This window comes from Merops nubicus, unplaced genomic scaffold, assembly GCF_000691845.1.
Source record: "Merops nubicus isolate BGI_N331 unplaced genomic scaffold, ASM69184v1 scaffold6351, whole genome shotgun sequence".
NCBI classification, from domain to species: domain Eukaryota; kingdom Metazoa; phylum Chordata; class Aves; order Coraciiformes; family Meropidae; genus Merops; species Merops nubicus.
Window position 1 is genome coordinate 1 of NW_008586111.1, and position 25,027 is coordinate 25,027.

At 36.6% G+C, this 25,027-nt stretch overlaps 1 protein-coding gene across 1 annotated transcript; it reads left to right on the plus strand.

Moving 5' to 3' along the window:
* Window positions 1-122: 122 nt before the first annotated feature.
* GABRA6 (gamma-aminobutyric acid (GABA) A receptor, alpha 6) lies at window positions 123-23,217 on the plus strand (the record flags this gene model as incomplete). Its single annotated transcript, XM_008948536.1, has 8 exons — window positions 123-190; window positions 1,475-1,695; window positions 1,800-1,882; window positions 2,477-2,620; window positions 3,051-3,203; window positions 7,539-7,798; window positions 18,456-18,713; window positions 23,103-23,217. Coding segments are annotated over 8 exons (1,238 nt in total), but the record flags the coding sequence as incomplete, so codon positions are not given.
* Window positions 23,218-25,027: the final 1,810 nt, after the last annotated feature.

The window sequence follows — 25,027 nt, forward strand, 5'->3', positions numbered from 1 at the left end:
AAGAAGGAAAGTTTCCCGTGCCCCGGATCTTGCGGGGCGGCCCGGGGGGACCCCGCCGCGGGGAGCCGCGTCCTCCCGGCCCTGACCCCGCTCCGCTCCCAGCTCGTCTCCGTGTCCCGCAGGCGCCGTGACCGAAGTCAAAACGGACATCTACGTGACCAGCTTTGGGCCGGTGTCCGACGTGGAGATGGTAAGGGCTGTGCTTGCCGCTCCTGTGCTCCTTTCCCGGGATTCATTACGGTGGCATCTGAGTTGACCGTCATTAAAGCAGATTACGAGGCTTAATCTTCTTGACAATCTCTAGGGCCCAGCCGAGCAGTTTGGCTGGAGCTGCATCCAGCCATTTCCCCAGCAGAGTCAGCCGGGGCAGCCCGTGTTCCAGGCCCGAGGCTAGGCATAAAGGGCAACACTAGCCTCTGGCAAGGGCTCGCATGGCAGGTTAAAGATGCCCTTTCAACTTCTTTAAGAAGATTGTAAGCATCTGTGGCCAGACCCATAGGTTTGCAGGAAGGCTGCATGGTAAGGGACAACCGAATGACCAGCTGCAGGGGAATGGTGCCATTTCTGAGACAGCTGCCCCTTGTCATGCTGGGTGCCTCCAAATTCAGGTAGCTGTGGACTTGGCTGGACTCTGTCAATTACAGCAGCAGCCCCAGGAAAATGATAAGCCATGGAAGTGAGGATGGCATTGCTGTTCTCATTCTGAAAAATGGCTCAGATTGCTATTTTTACCCTTGCACACTTTCTCTAATACCTGCTCATCTGAGCCTGCAGTCCAGTTTGCAGGCAAGGAACCGTTGGCCCCACGATTCAACCAAAAGTTTTTTCCACCTCTCTTCATTGATCTAAGAGATGTCATAATCTTGCTTTCTTACAAAGTTTGTCTCCAGCCAAGGTTTATCTCCATTTCCTAAGCGACTTGTGTAGAGAACTCCTTTCTGAAGGCTTTTGAGAATATTACTAAAAATCCCTTAAGAAAAAGAACTACTTAGATTAACATTAACTTGACACCATAATCCTACTGTGATGTGACTTGCTTTCTTTGTGAATATTCAAAGTAAGCTGCAGAAGAGGCACTGAGCATGTCTTTTTGTTCCTGGCAACTAAACACTAATAGTTTAGTTTTGCACTTGGAAAGGAAACTAAATTAGGCATTTGTATTTCCTTAGATCTCAGTCATTTTGAATGAATTTATTATCTCTGAAAGGACAATGAGGTTTTTTTACTCACTCATATCAAATTATCTGTTCACTGATTAATTAATAATTATGTTATAAATAATAAGAAGATAGGATATGTTTTCATTTACTTTTTTTTTTAGTAACGCCTTAATGGTAATAGGATTAAATGTTTAAGCAGTAAACTAAATGCTACTGACATGTGCTTTAGGTCCTTTCAAGGACTTATTCCATATACAGTAACTTGGGACTGTTAGCCTCCACACATAAGTCAACCACCTATTTATTTCCCATAGGAATACACAATGGATGTCTTCTTTCGGCAGACATGGACTGATGAAAGGTTGAAGTTTAGTGGGCCAACTGAAATTTTGAGATTGAACAATTTAATGGTCAGTAAAATTTGGACACCAGACACGTTTTTTAGAAATGGAAAAAAATCAATTGCTCATAATATGACAACTCCTAACAAACTTTTCAGAATTATGCAGAATGGAACTATTCTTTACACAATGAGGTGAGAGCCTGATCTTCTGCTTTTGGTTGATGTTTGTTTTGATTCTTTCAGCACTGTTCTTGCATACCATTTTTTTCATTGTCATCTACTATAATGTATTCTAGACTAACCATTAATGCTGATTGTCCTATGCGGTTGGTGAACTTTCCTATGGATGGACATGCTTGTCCACTGAAATTTGGAAGCTGTAAGTTTTTCTGTATCTTTCAGTTTTTTATAGTAATACATTTGGTCCACATGTATGTCAGCAGATCAGAAGTGAGATCCTAGGACACACTTAATGACGTAGCTGAATTTATTATATTTTTATGCTAGAACCTTGGTTTCTCTTCTGAGACTCAGACCATTCATAAAGACATGGATTTGTTCACTGAAGGGTGACTGTTGAAGCATATTTTATTGTTTTTATTCTTACACATCTAGTAGTCAAAGTAGGCTCTTCACCAAGTCACAAAAGCTGTGGTACATTTACTATATTTACTTCTAGTTTTCCAAATATTTAGTCAATCTGTGGTAATCAATTTTGAAAATACTTAGTTAATCTTTGGTAATTAATGTATGTGTTTTACAGCAAATTAAGAAACAAAAACTAATGCCTACCAGGTCCCACCTCGACCATTCTCTTGTTGATTTTTTTTGCATGTTGTCATTAATGAGGTTAGAAATGTGCCAGAGCAGGATGCATGTTTCTATGGGTACTTGAGCCACAAAAGGGGTCATGCTACTCATTCCTTCAGTTGCTTATAATTACATAATACTAATTTTTCCTTCTGTAACTCAGATGCTTATCCAAAAAGTGAAATAATTTATACATGGAAAAAAGGACCCCTGCATTCCGTAGAAGTACCACAAGAGTCTTCCAGTCTCCTCCAGTATGACCTCATAGGACAAACTGTATCTAGTGAAACAATTAAATCTAACACAGGTAAGATGTAGACATCCACATGGCTTTTAACATTATAAAACACATCTTGAAAATAAGGGTTATTTTTTAATGTAGAACCAAATTAGTTGAATTATCATTTGCCATTTTAAAAACTAAAATCATTGGAAAGAATCTAAACATTGTCTCTTAAAAGATAGCTTTTCAATGTTGTCTCTTTAAGCATATATTTTTTTCATGCAATTCTTAAGAATTTCTCCTGCATCCTCACCCCAGTGAAAACAACACGTAAGTATTATTCTCCTCTGTTTCCATAAGGTCATTTTACCTTTTTTTTAATCAGCTTATTTTTGTTAAGCACTAGGAAGCCTGTAAGTGCTTTCCACAAAACACAGTATGTTGGGTTTAAGCCAGCCAGTAATGTTTACTCATATATTGCCAAAATAATGCTGAAATACTTGTCTCTTAACAGGTGAATATGTAATCATGACAGTTTATTTCCACTTGCAAAGGAAGATGGGCTACTTCATGATACAGATATATACTCCATGCATTATGACAGTCATTCTTTCTCAGGTGTCTTTCTGGATTAACAAGGAGTCTGTTCCAGCCAGAACAGTTTTTGGTATGCTGCATTAAGGTCACCCAACAGCTCAGCATCACATATACCATTCATTCATTACTTTCATTGCTTGTTTGTTTTAGGCGAATATTCACTTCAGCTGCTCTATTTCCATCTTCAAAGGAAAATAGGCTACTATCTCATTCAGACATACATTCCATGCATCATGACTGTAGTCCTGTCTCAAGTTGTGTTTTGGATCAACAAAGAATCTGTTCCAGCAAGAACTGTGGCTGGTATTTGTGCTTTGTTCTTTTATCGTTCATTTCATTCACTGTGTTGAATCCATTGTATCAAACAGCTACTGTAATTCAGTGGGGATTGGAAAAGACAGCTAGTAGGTTTCGGTGAACAAAAGTAAATACCAACATTAAACCAAATAATATTCAATCTGCCCACGAGGGTCAAAATTCTTTACTCAAAATGTTTGGTTAGCCAGACTTGTTTGTGATGTTTTTCTTTCTCTCAATATTTTTTCATATACAGCAAGGGACAATTTCAGAATAAATGTCAACCTCCCAATTTTTTGAAGAAGAATTTTTATATTGATTTATTCTCTTGTGAAACAAATATGAGTCAAAGCTTTAAAAAAAAAAAAAATCACATGGGTTGGAATTAATCTCAGCTGACATAAGGTGCACTAGCACTCAGCCCGAAGTGCTTTCTTCCTTTTGTCTACAAAGGTATCTAGCAAGGACTTTAGATGGATAAAGTTAGGTGAGGCAAATCCTGTCCTTAGCACAGGTTGGAGTTGTGATGTGAGAGGTGTGTCCATATTGCATGGCAGGGCCTTTTTTTCTTTCCAGTTGTCTGAATTAATGCTCCCAAAGCTGTGAGTTTTGTCTCCTTACTTTTTAGTGCATGCTCAGCTATTAAACTTGACACCCCCCCTTCAATAATGATTGGCTCCAAAATTGCACTTATTGAGGGGTAAACTTTCACTAACTGAACTGCTCTTTCTAGAAACAATCATAAAAATAGTAAGCAAAAATAATAAAACTTGTCAAAAACTTCATGAATCCATGAGCTGTACATATCTTTTGCAAGCATATCTATTTTCTCTTAACCCAGTATTTGTTTAAAAAAAATTCCCTTTGTGAGACTTGTCTTCAGTAACAAAAAAGGAGCTATATATTCCCTATGCATAAAAGATGCAAGTCTCATAATTCAAAATGAGCCTGCAGGCTGCAGAATTTGTGTGACTTGATTTCAGTCAGTTGGCATTTCCTACCTGTATGGAATGGTATTCATAAAAGCATTACAAACATTTAGGAATGCTAACTGAACACAACTTCCTCCGGTGCTTCTGAAGCAAGATCAACATTTTTGTTCTTGAAATCCCCATTGGGAGCTGGGATGCAGTTTGGCATCATTAAGCACTTACAAGTATTACTTTCTGGCAATTGAGATTTCTTTAAGTACTTAAAAATATTAAAATATCAGGCAATAGATTTTTCAAGGATGTTTATTTCAATTGAAGTGTAAAATGTATATAGGAGGTTAGTACACCAAATATGATGCTAGCTGATTTGGCTTTGCATCTCTGGACTATACAGTTACATCCTCTACACATTGAGTAAAACGTATTTGCAAATAGTGGGCAGTGGAAGGCAATTCTGTGTGCTTGAAATAACGTGCAAGTGAGTCTTTAGCTGATTCAGTAATAATTACATAGAGACCCCAAGCCCCGGAATAGCAAATCTCAGATGTCAAATGGAAGAGTAAATACAGAATTAGAAACGGAAAATATTCTACAAAAATATTAAAAGGGACACACTTTTCAGTATTGTGGAAAACTAGTCATGTTGGCATTTTAAAAGAATATTTCAGTCCTTATTCATTCTTATTATTCCTTGGCACAGTCCGAATGTATAGTCCTTTCTAATTCAAAATCACATGGGTTCTGAAAACCTTCACCTAAGGAAAATAGGGTAAATTCTTCATGATAAAAAAGACTTCCAATAATAAAGGTTTAAAATGGAGAAGTCTCTTTTCTGCACCATATTGCAAATACTTGAATTATAAATTTTCAATTTTACTTCCAAGTTCCCAAACTGTAAGTTTGATAGAAGCAAAATTAATAGTAGAAGAATAACCATGGTATACCCAAAGCAGTTTCTCAGAACAAATTTCTTCAGCAACTCTACCTCCAAAAGAGATGTCAGTTATCCATTGCAGTTAATACTACTATAAATAATCAAAACATTGTGCAAAGATAAATCAGTGGTCATAAGCACCTGTTCTTTACAGACCTGCAAGTGAAAAATGTGAGACAGAAATACTTGAAGAGGCACTCTTACATTCTTTATAATTGTGTCATTGGAAGCACCAGGAGATTGCTAGTATGAAATCCCTTACTTTATGTGGAGTTACGTGTGTAGCTCTGCATGTACATATGTATGTATGTATACATGTGTGAATTTTTGTGAAGAAAAACATTATCAGAAGTTATTTGGAATAAACATGGTTATTGGAGGGCTAATTTTGAGAATGCTCTGAATTCATATAGCAGTGGCTATTATTTTACATTTTTATGTGTCTTTATCTAATCTTTCTTCTTTCCAGCAAAAAGTTCATCTGTTATTTTGCAGAAATATAGTAGTCAGCTTTTACTCTCCTAGCAGGTCACCCTGGGAATTTTAAATTCATACTTAGTCATTAAACTTCATTTATAACAAAGTCTCAGATAGGGAGAGGTGTTTGGGCTTTTTGTTGTTTCATTTTTAATAAGAGAAGATAACATAATTCAGTATTTGCATTATGTAACAGATTCTTCAAAACTTACCAAAAAGTGTTCCAAGTGGAAAGACAAAGGTAAACAACCATCAGTTACACAATTTACCAACTGTAATTTGGCATTCAGTTTGATAAAGTAGTTTTCCACAGTGCAGAGAGTTTCATCAATATTCACTCCACATTGAGAGAAGCTTTATCTAGATCTGTAATAGAATAGGAGTCCTATTCCTAAGTTTAAATTCCTTCTGCAGTAAGTTTTTATTCAGACACAGAATATATCATTTTTTTTATTACTAACTAGCACATGGACAGATTCTAATCTAATCACACATCATATTGAAAAGTTCATTCTGGACCTTTGAAATTGAAATGTATCTCAGCATACTTGTATTCATATTATAAAATGAGTTTGGCAGATTTGGGAGAAGTAGAGATCCAACATATTTTGATAACATCTCTTTGCATTTCATTAAAACATGTTAAGTAATGACATTGGGATGTAGTTAACCTCAGGCAGCTGGCAAGCTACAGCATGTGAAAGAGTTGCAAAAAACCCTCAAAATAATCAAGTCACCCTGTCTTGATGCTGCAGTATGCAATGACACTGCATACTTTTCACTGGACATCATTCGTAGCATATTGATTCGTCATCACAACATGACTTTATAACATCTTTTACTTTCCCACCTACCCTTTCTCAGCAGCAGATTAAGAGCAGAAGAGAGTATTCTCCACCTTACTGTCTTTAAATACCTGCAGTTTTCATATTCTAGCAGGCATAATTATAAGTAAATGTGTCACAGAGTCTTCTATGTTAATGAATGAGTTTGTTCTTGTATTTCTTCCCTGTATCAGGCAGCAGTGGGAAGTAGATTTCTGGCATTATTGATGCTGTATTAAAACACTCCAAACCAGAATTAATAAATTCATGAATTCACATGAAGAGCAATATGGGGCCCATGAGCTATGTGACCAAATTTGTTGTGTTAAAATAGATACACAGCTCTAGAGAAGTAGCTTTTACTGTCCTTCTGTATTTGTAACAATGGGCACGCCGAGATACTGTTAGAGAATCTGAAGTAATGTATCCAGTGATTAAAGAGAAAAGCACAGAGAACCAACTCAATACTTGAAATAGGTGGATCATAGCCTACCACTGAAGTTGATTAATTCAGTGAGGGTTCTGTAAGCCATAATCTGTCTTGCAACAACAGGAGAAAAAGAGGATCACTGTTGGGAAATGACAGTATGTTAATCTAGATTTCTGCAAAACGTTTCACTCTACCTCTCAAGTAAAGTGTCTTTCATAGTATGAGCCTCAACTTTGTTATACATATGTTTATCACAATGCTAAACTGCACCATGTACTATATACTTAACTTTCAGTCTGCTCAACATATTGAAGTTTGGTCAAAGCTTTCAGATGCTGAAGCCAGTATAGTGAGTTATACAAGAATACAAAACAGCAGTCTTATTGATTAGCTGTACATAGGATGACAGCTAAAACCAAAAAGTTGGGTTGTTTTTGATATATATCAATTTAAGGGTAGCAGCGCTCAAACAAAATTCTAATTCCCCCATTTTCTTTCTCTTATTTTCAAGGAATCACTACAGTTCTAACAATGACCACTTTAAGCATCAGTGCACGCCACTCTTTGCCCAAGGTGTCCTACGCTACCGCCATGGATTGGTTCATTGCTGTGTGCTTTGCCTTTGTCTTCTCTGCACTTATTGAGTTTGCAGCTGTCAACTACTTTACCAATCTTCAGACGCAGAGAGCAATGAGGAAGGCAGCCAGGGCAGCAGCCCTGGCAGCAGCACTATCAGCAGCAACCGTACCGGCAGAGGACGAGATTGTCTCGGTAATTGCTTGCTTTTCTGATAATAAGCATTGTATAGGAAGAGGCAGCTGAAGTAGTGGATCCAAAACAATATTAAAGAAGTGATCTTAACCTGAAACAGATTATGTAACCAGATCGTGTCTATTTTCCAAAGACATTGTCTTCAGAATATGAAGAGGCTTCATTTATTCGTGCTGTTCATTTAAATTTGAGGTATGATTTACCAGAGACAAGTTCATTTAGTAATATATTTAAGGAGGGCCAATAGGTTGTTACTTATAGAACATCTCTTGAGCAATGCTGTAGGCAGTGTGGTCAGGCAGCTGTATTTCTCTCAGTAAGTCTGCAGAACTTCTAGGACACTGCAAAATGGAATGAGCATATAGTGATAGGATGAGCAGTAACAGTTTTAAACTGAAAGAGAATATATTTAGATTAGCTATAAGGAAGAAAATCTTTACTGTGAGGGTGGTGAGACACTGAAGCAGGTAGCCCAGAGGGGTTGTGGATGACCCCTCCCTGGAAGTGTTCAAGGCCAAGTTGGACAGGGCTCTGAGCAAACTGATCTAGTGGAAGGTGGAGGTTAGAACTAGATGATCTTCAATGTCCCTTCCAACCCAAACCATTCAATGATTCTCTGTGCATTGGCCAGGGCCAGATGATTATGGGATCAGTAGTATAATTGCACATACCACAAATGGGTCATCTGGAAGAAGATGAATTAGCCTTTACATAAACTTGGCAATTGTTACTTCAATAAAAATCTGTGTTGGTGAAAGCTTGAAGAAAAACATAAATATAAAGACCAAGGATAGAATTTACTATATGCAAAAGATAGGAAGGCTTTCTAGTATCAAAAAAAGCTTGTCAGAATTGCTTGTAAATATTATTCCTTACACCTTGGACTATATAATGAATGCTGCCTCACAACATATGTTAATGTATCTATTACTATAGCCCTCCTGTTTTCAAAATCCATTCTACTATCACCACATTTTCAATTTTGAGAGGAATAACAGAATTTGAATGACCTTTTGCAAAACCTTTGAGTCTGTAGTTGAATAAGGAAGTCAATATAAGAGCTACTGAATATCTGTGCAACACCTTGCCCACCATATAGCAATTTTTCAACTTTTGCTTATAAAGAGTAAAGTTATAATATTTAGGTACAATCAAACTGTTAAATTAATAATTGGTAAGTTCCATATAATAGCAAAACCAAAACTCTACAGCGTCTTGCTGCTAGTCCTCATTGGAGCTAATAAAAAAAATGTTCTTCACTTTAACTAGGAAGCACTGGGCTCGTAAGCCATTTTGTATTGCCTACAATTTTACTACTATTGAACAAAATGGAAGACACTGTAAGATAAATAAAATAATGCAGTTTATTTTCACTAAATATATAAATATAAGTATAAATATATAAGTAAATCTTTGTACATTTTAACTCCGAACCACAGCTTTTTGTTTGGTTTCTTAAATGACAGTTATATAAAGAATACAATTGAAAGTACAAAAAATTTAAAAGGTGCTTGGAAGCAAGTGTTTGCAGAATCTTGCAGAGATTTTGAAGTGGCAGCAGTAAGACTGATTTAGTTTTGGCAGTATTTGCAGTGTTCACGTCTACATTTATTTTAATTAGTAAACTGCTATAAGAATATTTAAACCTTACAAAAAAAAAAAAAAAAGATAAAAAGAGAGTATGCATTTGCCGACACTAAGGACATACTTTCCTTCCCAGTATCACAGTGTTTGGCTGAGAAGTACCCTGGGCTGATAGAGCTGAATATTGCAATGATAGCATAAAATAAGAAAAATACTATTAAGACTGCAGGAATTTTAAAATCTACTAAAGATTAATTTTTATTCTTTTGTTGACTTCTTTTGAGGGCAAGCTAAAGAGATCACTTGGCTTTATATAGCGTGAGGAAAATACTGATAGCTTCGACATAATGAAGAGGGACGACAGCGCTTTCTTTGCTACACACACACTTCCTTATTCAAGTTTCAGTTATGCATAGGGAGGTCTCTGCCGAGTAATAGGAAAACGGTTTGGCCTACTCTGCACATGCAACTGCTGGTGAATCCACAGCAGATGCTAGAAAGCCACTACCACAACCCTGCTGCCCTCCCCAGTCTCTAGAAGACAACTGTTCAGAAGAATAAGCTTCTGTATATGCCCAGGTATACCAGAACATGCTCCAGATGACTGTGGCTCCTCCAGTACTTGTGAAGGAAATTTACACAGTCTCCGTATCATAGTAGACCAAACTAAGCAAGACCTTCAAAATTCTGTTGAATAAATTAAAAAAAAAAAAAATCAAAGATTTCAGGTTTCTTATCAAGGGCTTCATCCACAAAATAGCACTGAGCCAAACTGAAGACACATCGTCCTCATTTTGTAAATATTTACTTGTTAGCTTTTCCAGTAAAGAACCAAGCAAAACATAAGCATCTAGGAATAAAATAAACATCTAGGAAACTCGCTGCAACCATTTCCTCCAGAAAATTATTTACAGCTAGCTAAAACCATACGGATTTAGAAGAGTAGTAAATCCCATAACATCAAGAACCTAAGGTAAACTCAGGTTTACTTTAAGGTTACTTAAAACAGCTCACAACGTCCACAAAATTCTATAGTCCTGATCTTGCGCAAAGCTCTTAAAGTCCAAGACAGTTATTTTCAAGCCCTGTAAGTTCATCACGTTTCTCTCACAGGACCAGCACCTCTGCAATAATAGAAAAAGCAAAATCAATAAAATAATAAAAATGAAGGGAACTTAGAATTGAAGGGAAGATGATGTAGTCAGAATGGCTTCTAGAATAATTTGCTATTGGATTTAAAAGGTTCCATTCCAGAAAGGCATGGTGGGAAAAGGAGTAATTAGAGGATAACTGACTTTAAGGAGCTTTTTTTTCCCCCCTTTTAATTTTTTTTTCTTTAATTTGTGTGGTGAAGGGGCAAAGAACTTTTGTTTATTGTCACATAGATGGATGGACTGCAGTCAGTGATAGAATTTGAGCTGAAACAGACCTGAACTTGCTAATTTGAATGCTAACAGTGTAGTTAGCACAAGCTGATTGCGTGAGTATATGACCATTTCCTCAGGATTATCATCCTCTGTTGAGCTTTGTACTTCTATAGCTACATTACTGGTATTAGGGGAGTTATGTTTATATAAGGCACACAGCATAATACTCAGTTTCTCTCTTAATGCAGATTTAGGAGCTGGTTTTGAAGTGCTGATTTCCCCTTTGTTGTCCTATACCCCCCAATTGTTTGCCTTTAAAGTCTTTCATCACTTTTCCTTCCAAATTTTTTTCTTTTTTTGGTTGCTACAATGCCCAATTCTTATTCTTCACTCCTGTAATTCATGTTACCTCTCCTGCTCTTCTTTTGACCTTTTCTTCCTATTTACTCCATTTGTCTTTTTGAAATATTTTCTAATTCACAAGAGAAAAAAAAATCTATTAGGATCCATGTCTTATACATGAAAATGTTTTTTACCTATGTAATGGAAAAAAAAAATCTTCCCCTTCTCTCATACCCTGGGCTTTGGTATCCTGCCTTTTCTAATCTGTGATACTTAAAAATTTCCTGGTTTAGATAGAAGAGTGAAGTTTTACCTCCGCTTGTAATGCTAGTATTGTTGTTTGTGACTTTTAAGTGATGAAAGTTGTCAGAATTTTGCTATATGACAGGACAGGTACAGAATGAAGAACAGTGAACAGTACATCAGAATCACTTACTGTCATGCATTTATAGAAGTTAAATGATATTTTTACATTGAAAGATTTCTGAAGATTGTAAAGGGTTACTTAGTTTTGGGGAGTTCATTTGTAAAAATAAAAGTGAAAAAGTGTGATGCATTTAATTGAAAATTTTTATGGCTGTACCGGTAGCACCATTAAGAGTAACAGCATAAACTATATGTTTTTTAACAATCAATTATCTTAAATTGCTTGTAAAGTGGCTAAAGAAAATTGTTGTGGGGATAACCTTAGGCTGTCTGAACTAGTACTTCCTGCATGACAGGAGACCCATTCTCCTGCTTTGTGTAAATGAAGCCCAGGGAGGCAGTTTTATTATAAATGAAAATTCAAAGCAGTGGTAAACCAGCCAGTTAGTAGCTTTTGCTGCTTGAGTGAGGACCTAAACTCATCAAGATAAATGTATTTACAGGATATATTCAGTATTTTTTTTTTATTCCAAATTAACTGTTTCCTAAACAAAATAAAGTAAAAAATCCTCAAAATACTATCAAAAAGCCTACTTTCCCCTTAATTTTTTTAAAGTCTGGCCTTATTCAGATGCACAATACTTTTTGTCATGGTTTTTTATATTACAGCCAAAAAAACTGTACAATCAGAAAAGAAAGATGGAAGAAGACCAAATTCTGCTCTCCAGTACTAATGAAAGTAGGAGAAACTCTGCTCAGGTCATTGGACTGCACTAGTTCCATAAGAGAGACAATGGTCCGACTGTGTGCTCAGTTAACTGCTGACAGCCCAGCATGCCTGTTCTGCTTTCAGGAAAGCCACTATATTTACCTCAGTTAACTGAGAGCAAAATTTGGCTTGCTTTGTCTGTCAGCTGCCGGCAATCCCTGTGTGAAATACAAAACTATGGGTGTCCCACTCCAAAACATGATGGTAACAAGCTGAGTAGTCATCTGGACCCTGACAGAAACCTGGTTTTATTCATATGGTGACCAAGCTTGTTCTAGCATGTCAAAAACAAACGTTCTACATATACATATATGTAGAAACCATTCTGGCCTTTAGCTTTTTAATCCATTTCAAATGTGTATTTTTTGTATCAATCATTGTTTCATCATTATGGCTTCCTTTATGCAGGGATATCCCAATACTGGAAGTTGCAGGGGGAGGGGAATTGGTGATACTGCCTGGAGTGCACCGTTTGAAGTTACGCTCTATAAGATGGTCAGGGAATACACCCCATGGATAAAAAAACATCCTTTCAACATGAGAGACTACATATAAAAACCAAAAGATTGTTGCAGGGTGGTAGCTTGATTACAATTATGTTCTAAAAGACCTGTTCTTTTAATAGCAAGCAGCACAGAGCAATGAAATACTGCTAGGAGAGCTTCCTTCTCCCTAGTCCCCAAATTTCAAAATAGCATGGCTTGAGCAGAAGAGAATTCTCATTCTCTTTAATAACCCTGCCCAATCACAGAGTAGCTTTATGGCACTTCAGTATAGAGGATTTAGTTTTCTATAATTGCATCAGAATATATGTTTAACAAGTATCCTAGTGTATCTGAAAGGAGAGTACTTTTATCTAGATTATCAACAACCCTTTATGAGATCCTCCTAGGAACAGATATATGCATTAAAGGCTTGACTGAGAACATGGCACTTTCTGTCGAGTTAAGGAGACCTTCCTGCTCCTTCATAATTGGATATTACCAAGCAGACTATTAAAACCAACAATTTTCAATTATATTGACTTTTTGTCATGCCAACAAGGAGAGTAGACAGTGGTTATTTATTTCTGGCCAAGTTAAATATTTTTTGATGGACAGAGCCAATGCAGGGCAGTAAGGAGGGTTTAGAAATAGCTGGTATTATGCACTAAAATAGAAAAATGCAAGATTAATTTGATTTAGACATTTTTTAATTCAGCATTGAAGTCTAATCCCAGTACCTTTTTTTTTTTTCTGGGGGGAGTGAAAACAGAATAAAGTAAGTTAAACTATAGGAAAAAAAAACATGCAGACCTCTCTAGTGCAGTCTTTGTAGTTCTGTCTTATTTAGACACTCAACATAGTTTCTGTGTACTGCAGAAATGTAGCAAATTACATGCAGAGACAGGGATTGTGCTGTGCTGATAAGTTTAAGAGCCAAATATGACTTTGAACATTTAGATCTGTTTAACAAACACATATTTCAACAGAGGTTCTGTGCTAATGATATGGTTTTCCTGATATGCTACATTAAGTGTTAGAAAAGAGACTACCACCAAAAATTCATGTTGAAAACAGAATGGCCAGTGTTCCAGTCTCTGATCTCCTTAGAGCTTACCTGTTTTATATGACAGCAATTTTAATATGATGGGCATGGTGTCTTTTTCAGAGGCTCTAATGGCTCTTTAGATTTCCCATGCAAAGTCAAACAGCTTGAAGTAATAAGGTAACACCCTCTCCCCCTTATCACCTTCACCTGATGGTTAGGCTGTATTTTGAGAGATGAATTTCAATCCTTGAAGGTTAAGAAAGAATTTGAACATGGCTTTCCCATGCTCCAGGGGAGTAATTTAACTTAAATGATTTAACCCTTTTGCTAGGGTAAAGCACAAAAAAGCCAAATATGCATGTTATTCCTTATAATATTTCCAGGAAAATTAAACTTAGAATTCCTAAAGAGGTGCCTAAAGCTAGGATTATGAATGACTCTAAACTATATTCATCTTTTAATTATGCAGAATGCTGTTTGCTATATATATAGTTTTTGAATCAGATTCCACAGATGAAATATGAAAAGAAATGTCTGAATTATAGATTGTAATGAATCCCTGGCATATGATGGATACTTAAACTGTACAGAACTATAAAGATTATGGTACCTTAGTGCATGCCCAAAAGGGGGTCTTATAAAGTGTGGATTGTTCAGTAGCTAAGCAGAGATTTTACAGATCACACTGTTGAATGTAGAGGCTTAACTCCCTCTTTGGGAGTTAAATGTGAATTTATGTGTATAATGTGAATGGTTCACATTATTCAAACCGTATCTGCTAGTGATTTGGGTGGGGGAAAAAAATTTATCTATATAATTTGGTATTCTGCCTTGTACAGACGTTGAGTCTTGGTCCTAGTCTGTTGTTGTTTCTGTGGGTTTATGGTGTTTGTTTGTTTGGTTGGTTTTGTGTGCATTTTGTGGTGTTTTATTCTCATGAACCTCTTTTTACTGCATTGCCTGCAGGAGAAAGATACATAAGCAAGTAAAAGAGAGATAATTAAGGACATACAGACAATTCATTTGTTTAAAGTTAGCCAGTATCTGAGTACATACATAAGATACTCAAGCTACTACTAGGTCATAAACTAAACTGATAGCAAGAATACCTATTTGCAGTACAAAGGAATAGAGAACAGTAGAGAATTTAAAAAATATGAATTACAGAGATCTCTTGAGGAAAAGAAACATAACAACAAAGCACATTCATAAATCACTGTTAGTGTCCATATAAAAATCAGAAATAACCCAAAGAATTCTGTTTACTCCAAGGTCATATATACAGAATTTTTTAAAATCTAGAATCCAAGCAGTTTGCTGAGACCCTCCTGAGATGTTCCGAGGATAAGCAAATTCTAGCAGCACCAGTAAGAGCTGTGAGAGAGCAGCACCTTTATAGGTGAGACCAGTTTGTGAGCTGTCTAGGGGATTGGAGAGCTGAGCTGTAAAAGCTTAATAGAAGGCAAACTATACCTTACTAGCCTATATACATACCAGACTGTCTAGTCCAGTTTTAGGGTATCTCACATTAAATAGTGATCTTGCAATCTGTTCTGTGTCACTAGATAGTTACAATGTCAATTACCTGCTGAGACTACTATTCCACATGAGTACAAGAGTACTCTTCCTGAATCAGGATTCAGCAACTTAATAAAATTCATCATTTCATTATAACACAGTGTGCCATGCCTCAGGCTTCTTGTTCCTCTTGCTACTTGTAGAACAGTCCTTATTGTTTGAGTGATTGGCTGTGTGAACTATGCAAAACAGGCTATTCATTCCTGTTTTCTCTCTGTGTTTTTATGAAGTTTCAGGGTGCCATTATAGGTAACCTTTTTCAAAAGGAAAAGTTAAATCTAGAAGTAGTAGGCAAATTATTATAGCTGGTGTTCAGAACTCAACTGTAATCAGAAACAATTTGTCTTTCTCTCACCACCTCCGTCTTGGTTTAGCAACAAATTCCCATAAAAAACATGTGTTGTGGTTCTGGGGCAGCAAGTGTGGTCTACAGTCAGCTACCATACTGAGTAACATCTTCAGGACGTGTCTGAGATAAATTTGGACTTAGAATTCCATGTCCTGGTTAGTTGTATATAAGAAAATAGTCTTGATCCTGACTTGCTAGATAGGCAAATGAGAGTGTTAAAGACAGTGTAAAGAACTGCTCAGGGACTTTTTTTAATGATTTATATCAACTCTAAAACAACTGCTTAGCAAATAAAAATCATGATAAAAAACTGTGGCTTTACTAAGACAGTAAAATGCAGTGGTCCTTCCTGAATATTGGAATAGGATATTTTAAGGAATGAGAAGTTATTAATATCACTCCATTGATGAAAATGGACATAAGCTAGCCCCAAAGTGGGAGCATAATCAGGTTAGTGTGCTCCTCAAGTTCTGAGGATACACACTGACTCCAGACCTCCTTCTGTCTCCAACTTGAGTTGAAATCACATAGGGATAATCATCCTTTTATAGCAATCCTCCTCCTAGAGGAGTGAGGTTTAATAAATATTATAAATGCAATAATAACCAGGATTACACTTTTCAAAGTACCTATTCAGATGATCACCATGATTTTACCTCTAAATATGTTCAGTACTGGATATCATCTACGGACTAGATGCTACATTTATTCTGCCTACTATTAACTCCATCACCTTAGTACAATAACTCCCAATTCATGCTTGAATGATCCTGAGAATAATTTGACCCACATTATACCAGAATACTGCGGATAAAAAGGGCTAAGATTCTCCTTAGCACTTATATTTTTAGGAACCACTTGTTCTCCAAAAAAGGTCGAGCTCTCTTGCAGAAAAGTGAAAAACAAGCGACCTCGCAACTTCTACAATTCAGTCCAAAGCAGGGCATACCAGCAAAATGGAGTAGCAGCTTGAATGAAAGCAGTAGCCCAGGCTCAGTCAGTCTGTTTATAGAGTGGGATTATTATTATGATTAGTGCAAGTGGACACGGATAACCCTCTTTCTGTTTCTGTGACACATCTGTAGATCATCCTCCATTTAAATCTATCTGTTGCTTGCTGTGTTCCTGGAAAATACAAAACCAAACATCTGCCTTCCAGATAGGCACAGCTCCAGATTATGTATGCCATTTAATATCCATTCAAAACATGCCACTTATCATTTAATGTGTCGATGGCAAAACAGAAGCAGGATATGGCAAGCTGGAAATGCTGATGGATTGCAGGGGAAGAAAAAGGGCAATAAGTAAAAGAGACTTATACAGAATTTATTTATTTTAAGTAAGATGTTGTTCTCTTAACCTTTTACTTAGACTGAAATCAGTTGTGAGGAATCCATCTCTCTACTTTTAGCTGGATAGCAGTCCATTCAACCATGAGCAGAATTTGGCATCATATTGTAGCCACGTCACTTGTTCTGATGCTCTGGCAGTAACACTGACTGCTGAAAGGGTGATTCCTGTTATAACTGTGGTTTAGGTCATACATGAGATAGCAGGTGTGTTAGGCTGGTCTTTTATCTAGAAACTGTGGCCAACGTACAAGCAATGTTATTTCAGAAAATCCTTGCTTTCTTTTAATGACCCAGACCATTTATCTGATTGACTAAAATCTGTTTCCATGCATAGGAAGACCTGCAAGATAAATCCCAAATATGCTGACAGAGGGCTACATTTAAGTGAATGATTGTCACTAAATCACTTGCAAAGGAGAACTGTGGAAACTGCGTTTCTGTCAGGATTTTGCTACCTCAAAACCATTCAGATGTTACTATTCTGTTTTACAATACATATATATGCTGTTGTATTGTAAGTTATGTTGTCTAAAACTTCCCTCATCAGCTTCCCTCATTCAGCCACCTAGTTCTGCTGACCAAAAACCTACTTATTCAAACCTGAGAATAGCTGCCTGTGTTCTGCAGTACTGTGCACAAGACTTTTCATTGCTAACCTGGAAATCATTTTCTCAGTCCTTCAGTGGTGAAGCTTTAGATTCAGTCTCAGCTAAAACACTGTTGAGTACTTCATGTCAAACAATAAAAAAATAGTCCTATTACCGTTGAGTGTTTGTCTTTAGCTGTATGCATGAAACTGCTGTGGAAATCACGAGGTATATTCGAAAATGAAATTTTATCCTAGAAAAAACTACAGGACAGTTTAGCATTTGTGTGTTCAGTACCTGTAAAGTTAGTCCCATTTCCTTTTGTGCAGCAATTTTCTGGCTCATCAGCAGCTAGTTTGGGGCCTAATAATTGTGTGACAGTTTGACTCCATTCAGTGTTTACCAAAGCTCGTCAGTGGGCTCACACAGTGAAGACTGCACTTGAGCCAGCCCATATATGCTATTTTGTTTAAATTTGATTCATATCTGTATAAACTTCAGTCTTGCCAAGATATTGCAATTTAGATACACCATTACCTTCTTTTCTTTTCCTTTTAGTTCTAGTTTGGTTTTTTTTTCCTCTGGTAGCTTCTGTTTATCACCATGTTAAAAATATGGAAAGCACATAGTCTGTTATGTTTTTACAGCATAGCTTTAGGCACTAATATAGCTCTCTATATGTGCAGTGGTTTTGTGATGTCCTTAGATTGCTCTATAGAAGAGAAGCAGCGATAAAATGAGGAAGTTGAGCAAAAAGGTGGGGAGAAGCCTAATGCTCATTAAACCTAAGACTCTGTATCCAAAAATAACCTTTTTTTTTCTTTTGTGCACAGCATTCCGACTCCAACTGTAACCTGAAGAAGCGAGTAAACTCCGTAACATCTCAGGCAGATCAGCCTCCTGAAGCCAGCATAATATCAAATAGTGCATCCCAGTGTCAACCAGTGTCTGTTCCTCCACCACCCCCACCCCCACCAGCTATTGGAGGCACAAGTAAAATAGATCAGTATTCTAGAATCCTCTTTCCAGTGGCATTTGCAGGGTTCAACCTCGTATACTGGGTCGTTTATCTTTCAAAAGACACTATGGAAGTGAGTAGTAGAATTTCTGAATATTTGCTTATAATGTGTAATACATTCACTAAACCAGTATTATTTGAATTGCTCATTTACTATTGCACCTCCAGTCAAACAGACCTATTTGATGAAGGTTACTGTTTATAGCTTTCTCTAAAAAAATCAGCTGTGGCTTCCAGTCGTAGTGGCAGTGAATACAATAAAGAAAGGCTATCTGAAAGTGAGAAATGCAAATGCTTACCTCTGTGCCATGTTGCACTGAGCAGAAAACATTGTGTAAGAAGACACATGATGCCATTCTCAGCAAACAAACTCATCTTAAATCTTCCATTTCTTAATCTTCCTATCTGCAGTAAGGAATGGTAGAATTATCTGTTGAGGCAGTGCGACGAAGGAGATAAAAACTTTAATATCTCCTAAGGTTTACTCAGACAGGTAATAAGATAACAGTCTCCCCAAAAAGTTTGCTATTCATTCTAAGCATTTTACCACAGTGTGAAGAATTGGCAACTGCAGCATACAGTTTTTGAATCAGGAGCCCCTGTTTTCATAAATTTTAACACTGATTTTTCCCATTTCTTCATTCAGCTGAACTGTTTTATGCAGATACAGCTGTTAAATTCTGTGCTTAAGTTTGTTTGAATCAGACAGAGATCTTGTCTTTAGATATCCATGAGGTCCAGAAGAGATGTGTGCCCTGAAAATTGAGCATGTGTAGAATAATCGGACAGTGATTAGTCATTAAACTTTAAGCCTTCAGTTCTTTAATTCTCTATTTATTCCCTTTTGCCTAAATACAGTTAGTGGTGTCCCATTTCCCTGGTAAAAAAATATATTAATTTGTCTTGTTGCCATAGAGTTTTTGAATCTCACTGTACATTGCAGCAAATATGATTGGTACATTTAGCTTCATTTAGGACTGCTAGAGGGATAATGATGGTATTTAGAAGTACTAACTGCACAAAGTCCCTGCATCAATAAAAACAGAGGCTGGCAATTCAGTGCGAGTGGTGAGCAGATTGTGCCTTTATTTCCTAGATTAGAGGCAAAGCAGGCCAAGGGAAATCTCATGGACAGCCAAGAGATGTTGCAGTTCAGAGTAACAAGACAATGCTGATCAGCTGATCAGTGGCATCTTGCCTCTGCTTGAAGCAGAGGCTACTGGCCTCTAATTTTGCTGATTTTTGCTACTAGTATAAACTGGAAAATGTTGTCTCTTAAAGATGGAGTGTGTTGCCAAGCAGTTTATATGAAATCAGGAGGGCAGGAAGATAGGAGGGCACCATCTCTTACAAATGTTCCTGCAGATGTCTCTTTCAAGAGGTCACAGCTGCTATCTCCTGGCCACTCAAAATCTGCCCAGTGCTAAATTGGGCATTTGTGCCAGAGTTACTGATCCTGCTATTAAAATATTGACTACGTGTGCAAATTACTTAGCTCAATCAGAGAAGGGAAGTATCAAAAAAGCTCCTGTATAATCGTTATAGCGTCTGTTTAGAGGCTAGTTCCTCAGCTTGTGTAGCTTGCCATAACTGCAGTGATATAATTCAAATCATTCACATTTTGGATCGAGAAATATTTGGAACATAGTTGAAATTTCCCTTGGCAGTGATGAAATATTTGCACTGAACCTAGAATATTGGTAGAATATAGAATTATAGTCTAGGACTAGAAATATTTTTAAAAACACCAGCTTTACAAGCTTACAAACATGCTCACCAACTCAGAAATTATGTTTTGTAGCAGTCTTGTAGAATGACAGAAATCCAGCAGCAAGATTTGGAAACAGGACAGTATCAACAGCTGGGGTGTTTTGAATTATGAAGTATGTAAATAATTGTATTAAATATTGCTCAAGCTCTTCTTCATAAATTACATTTACCTGTTTGTGTACTCAGTTGCAGCTAATAATGATTGTGATATACATTGCTAGGTTTCTAATTCAGCATGTTGTCTCACTTTACCAATTGTTACTTTGAAGGAAAACCAGGATTAGTTTTGCTTTTAAGACAGATTAAAAAGATGTAAGCCTGTCCATTCAAGTAGAGAAGATAAAAGTTAGGTGAGCAAGGCCAGTTCAACTCAATCATAAGCCCAAAAGATTATATATTGCAGTACAGTATTATTCAGATAAGAAATGTAATTTCATTTAGAAAGTGTATTTTATGCAGTATTTCAGATATATTAGCTTTTCTTTTATGAGTTGCTTTGAGTTTATTTGGCTTTGGTTTAGAAAACTAAATTGAAAAAAATCTATAACCAAATTTTCTGTGCACAAGTTCTTGCAGTGCAGATTTCTAGGATTTTGATTACTGTAGTTTGGAGTGCAGAATGTCATTCACCAAGTTTAGAGATTCCTAAACTGAATCTACTCTCTACCTTCTATCTTTGGATAGTCCATACAGAATAAGTCAAGAGCCATTTAAGGAATCTGTTTGTAAAACCAGGCTATTAGCTCTGGCATCAATGGTAATTTTCAACTCCTGTCGTTATCTTCTGGCCAGACTCTTCCTTTGACCTTGAAGAAAGTACAAGAATTGCTTTTTACTTCACGTTCTGGATTCAGAACATCAGCTAGAATGAGCAGCCTTGTTAATGTAGTGACAGGGAGCTGCTTGAAACGAGGTGCTCTCTCCTAAGGTGTTTGGTAATATTTCTGTGTACTACTAAGCAGCTTTCTTATGGCTTAAGTAACGAGCCATATGTTACAGAAGTGAGAAGTCATTCTTGTGTTTTGCATCTGATAATACATATAAGAACCTTGGCACTTGAGTACTTTTCAAGGTGCTCCTTGGAGTGTTTTTCTTCCCTCTCCATTTGATCATTTTCTTTTTTGGAAAACTTCAGGTTAATTACCTTTTCTCTTACCTGATACATAAAAGATAGTGCACCATAAACTGGCTTGCATTGTGCAGTAACAACAGTATTGCAGGACAACAGTTCTATTGGTAAAAGTATAGAAGTGAAACTTACATTGTTCTCTGCCTGCATTTTTCCTAGACAGCCTGTTGTTAGAACCTAAAATAACTGAAGGACAACATAAAAGCAGAAAAAAAGGAGGTACTTGAAAAAATGTGTGTGAAAATCCCCAGCTGAAATAACGTCATCTTTTAGACCATAGAAAGTGCTGATACTTGCATAGTGGTCCCTCCTTTCCCCAAAAATGTTTTATAACTGTAATGCTGACAGATGCTTAACTACAGCAATATCACTGTACCATTTCTAATACGAAAAAGCCCAAAGTGTTAAAGCCACTCTGAGTGGACTTACTCCCTCACACCGTAAGGTTACTTTGTCATTAATTTAGAAGTAAAGTTTGCAGATGTGACATCCCTATGATTTATACATGTAAAATGGAACAGGCACGATTCTGTGACGCGTGTTCTTCTATGGAGTACAGTAATAGTTACCATCCACAAAAAGCTCTATACACTAACAATACACATTTGTCTGGATAAAGCAAATAGAGAAGTTCTTGAAAGGAAAACAAACCTGTCTGACAAATGCAAAAAGAGTTGTTCTACCTTTTTACTTCGTCATCTAACGTTTTTTGGGTTTGTTTTTGCTTCTAAATCTTGCTACATGCTTGAGCTGAATACTAATTTATGTCAGTGACCTTGGCAGGTGAATTGCATGCTTAGTTTATTTTAAAATTTGCTTGATTTGGAATGCAAAGAGCATCCTTTTAATAAGAAGAGTACAAGTACTTAGCCTACCCATGCCATATCATTCACGCTGTGTATGCTGTTTTTACACCTTGTTACACATCTTTCTAAAGTAAACTATCTTAATTTTTACATATAACATTATGTTACAGTTTTTAATGTAATGAAACACAGAATGATGGAGTGAATCGAACTAAAGGATAGGATGTTAAAGTTTTGAGGATAAACTTCAGAAAAACAAGCAGAGGTCAGCTTTTATGTTTGGGAGCAGAGGAAGACATGAAGTCACTGAATGTGCTAGATGTGCTGAGTCCTGGATGGTTTTTGGATGCAGAACATAGTATGATGGCAGAAAAACAGTTACTTAAGTTGAAGGAGGAAGATGAGATTCTAATGATGTCAAGTAGGAAGAAACAAGAACAGAGAAAGAGGCAAAAACAGGGGAAGTATTTGGCTTCAGTGTGTTAATATTCGTAAAGCTTGCAATGCATATTCTTAAATCATGTTTCAGATTAAACACCGGAAAAACAAAAGTTCAAGAGAAAACAGTAATTGTCATACATACTTACAACTGAGCTTTGATGACCCAGGTAATGATCATAAAACTCTAAGAGAAATCTCCTTTATTTATCAGTCAGTTCTATTTTAAGTCAGCTGAGACAGACATCAGGTGGTTTTGTTGGTTAAATTATTTGTTAACAACCCATAGCTTAAACTTAACTTTAAACTTTTCTTCCAGTTTTTTGAACCTACTGCAATGCATCTTCGCAATGACTATCAGTCCAACTGAAGAACAGCTCAAAGTTTCAAAGAAATCACTGAAGGTCGTATAGAGTTGAAGGGACTTCAAAGGATTTGTCTATCAACAGGTCCTCTCTTTTTTCAAACAGGGAATATTTATAGTGGAGATCACCTAGAAACAAACTCTGGACAATTCAAAAAGAGAATCTGCACAGGGTTCTAACAATACTTTCTGAAGATTTCCTGAATTTATTCTACTGTAGAAGTTCTTGTTGAATTATTTTTTTGCATTGTCAAAGAAAAAAATGTGCATTTGTTCTAGGTCTGTTATAAACAATTGAATGTTTACAGTGATGTAAAACATCAGTAACAGGATAATTTTTAAAAAATACAGCAAGGATTGCTAAAATAAGCCTGATTCTGAACTGGTAAAACTCGGCATGGTTTCTTTGAAAGTTTAGGAGCTGCACAAATTTAGGTTAGGAGCTGTATGGATTTCCTGCACTTGAAATTGACCCGAACTAATGTTAAGAACTATGAAATGGAGCTGGAATCCCACTGTGTTGGCAAAATAGCAAAGATGAGTGGTGAATTTGGATTTTATTTCATTTCATTTTGATTGCCTTTAATTTGAGATAATATTTCTAATGAACAAGATACATACAAGAAAAAAGGAAACAGAAACCACTGTTTATGTACTTTAGCTGGTTAGTTATGATAGTGTAACTTTTTTGTTGTTGAAAGTGACCATGGCAGTACAACCAGACTAGTAATAAGTAATTTCTCAGCAGGATCTCGAAATGCAGGACTGAAGTATCAGGGAGTTTTCCAGGGCTAAAGCTGAATAGACAGAAAGATGCAGCTCCCCATCAGGCTAAACGCAAGCCTCCAGCTCCAAGGAACTTCCTGGAAGCAACTCTTGATAGCTAGTTAGAGAAGAAGCTGCATTTTATGAGCAAACTCCCTAGAAGTTTTTTCCAGAGGCAAAGTACTGTCAGCATATTCAGAGTTAAAAGGTAATAATATTTTAATTTGTTACTCTCAACACAAATGGTCACAATACTTCTGATATTTTATTGTCGTCTATTTTATTGTGTATTCACTCTTCATATCCATAATCCTTCTTAAGAATGCAATTAGGAAAGATAATGCCTAATCAAATAAAACCCAAACCAGCTTTGTTGCAGGTGTAGTGGAAACTGGTGAGAGTCAAAAGCATGCCAAGACATTTTACATGCAATCAAATAGAAATTAGGGACTCCTGTCTTTAAATTAATGTTAGTGCATTCAGATTAATTTAATTGTAACAGAAGCATGAAATGCTGCATTGATTCAGGGTCCTTTGATTTGTCTAAACAAATATCTTAGTCCCTCTGAAAAAACATTTAGGGGCTAATTGACTCCAGAAAGTTATTATAATGCCACTAAAGGAGTTGACAGTTTTAACTATCTGATGATCTAGCTCCAGCTGTTTTCTTTTGCCTGTTTCAAGAGGAGTGTGTATCTTTTACTAGTGTAGTAGCTGGACTGAACTTGGGAGATCATTTTTTGGAGACTCTGTTCTTTAAGTCTGAAGAGCTTAGATAAGGACAATTTAAGTAGATTTGAGTCAATAATAACTACTGTTTGCACAGAAATGTCATGTTTGCAATTTGCTTTTCCTGGCTGGCTGCAGGTTGGCACACTTGGATGTATTTGTAAGTGCACAGAATTCTTTATTTGCTTTGAAACAAATATTGTGACAGTTTTTCCCATTTTCAGCCTTCCTATACTATTTAAAAAAAAAAAAAAAATAATATGAACACTGGACAAGTATTTTATAATTTGTAAATACAACTTACCTTGCAAAAAGCAGATTGTGCTGTAGGGACCCAGAGGTTATTTTTCAGTGTAATTATGCTCATTCTTGCTTCACTGACTAAT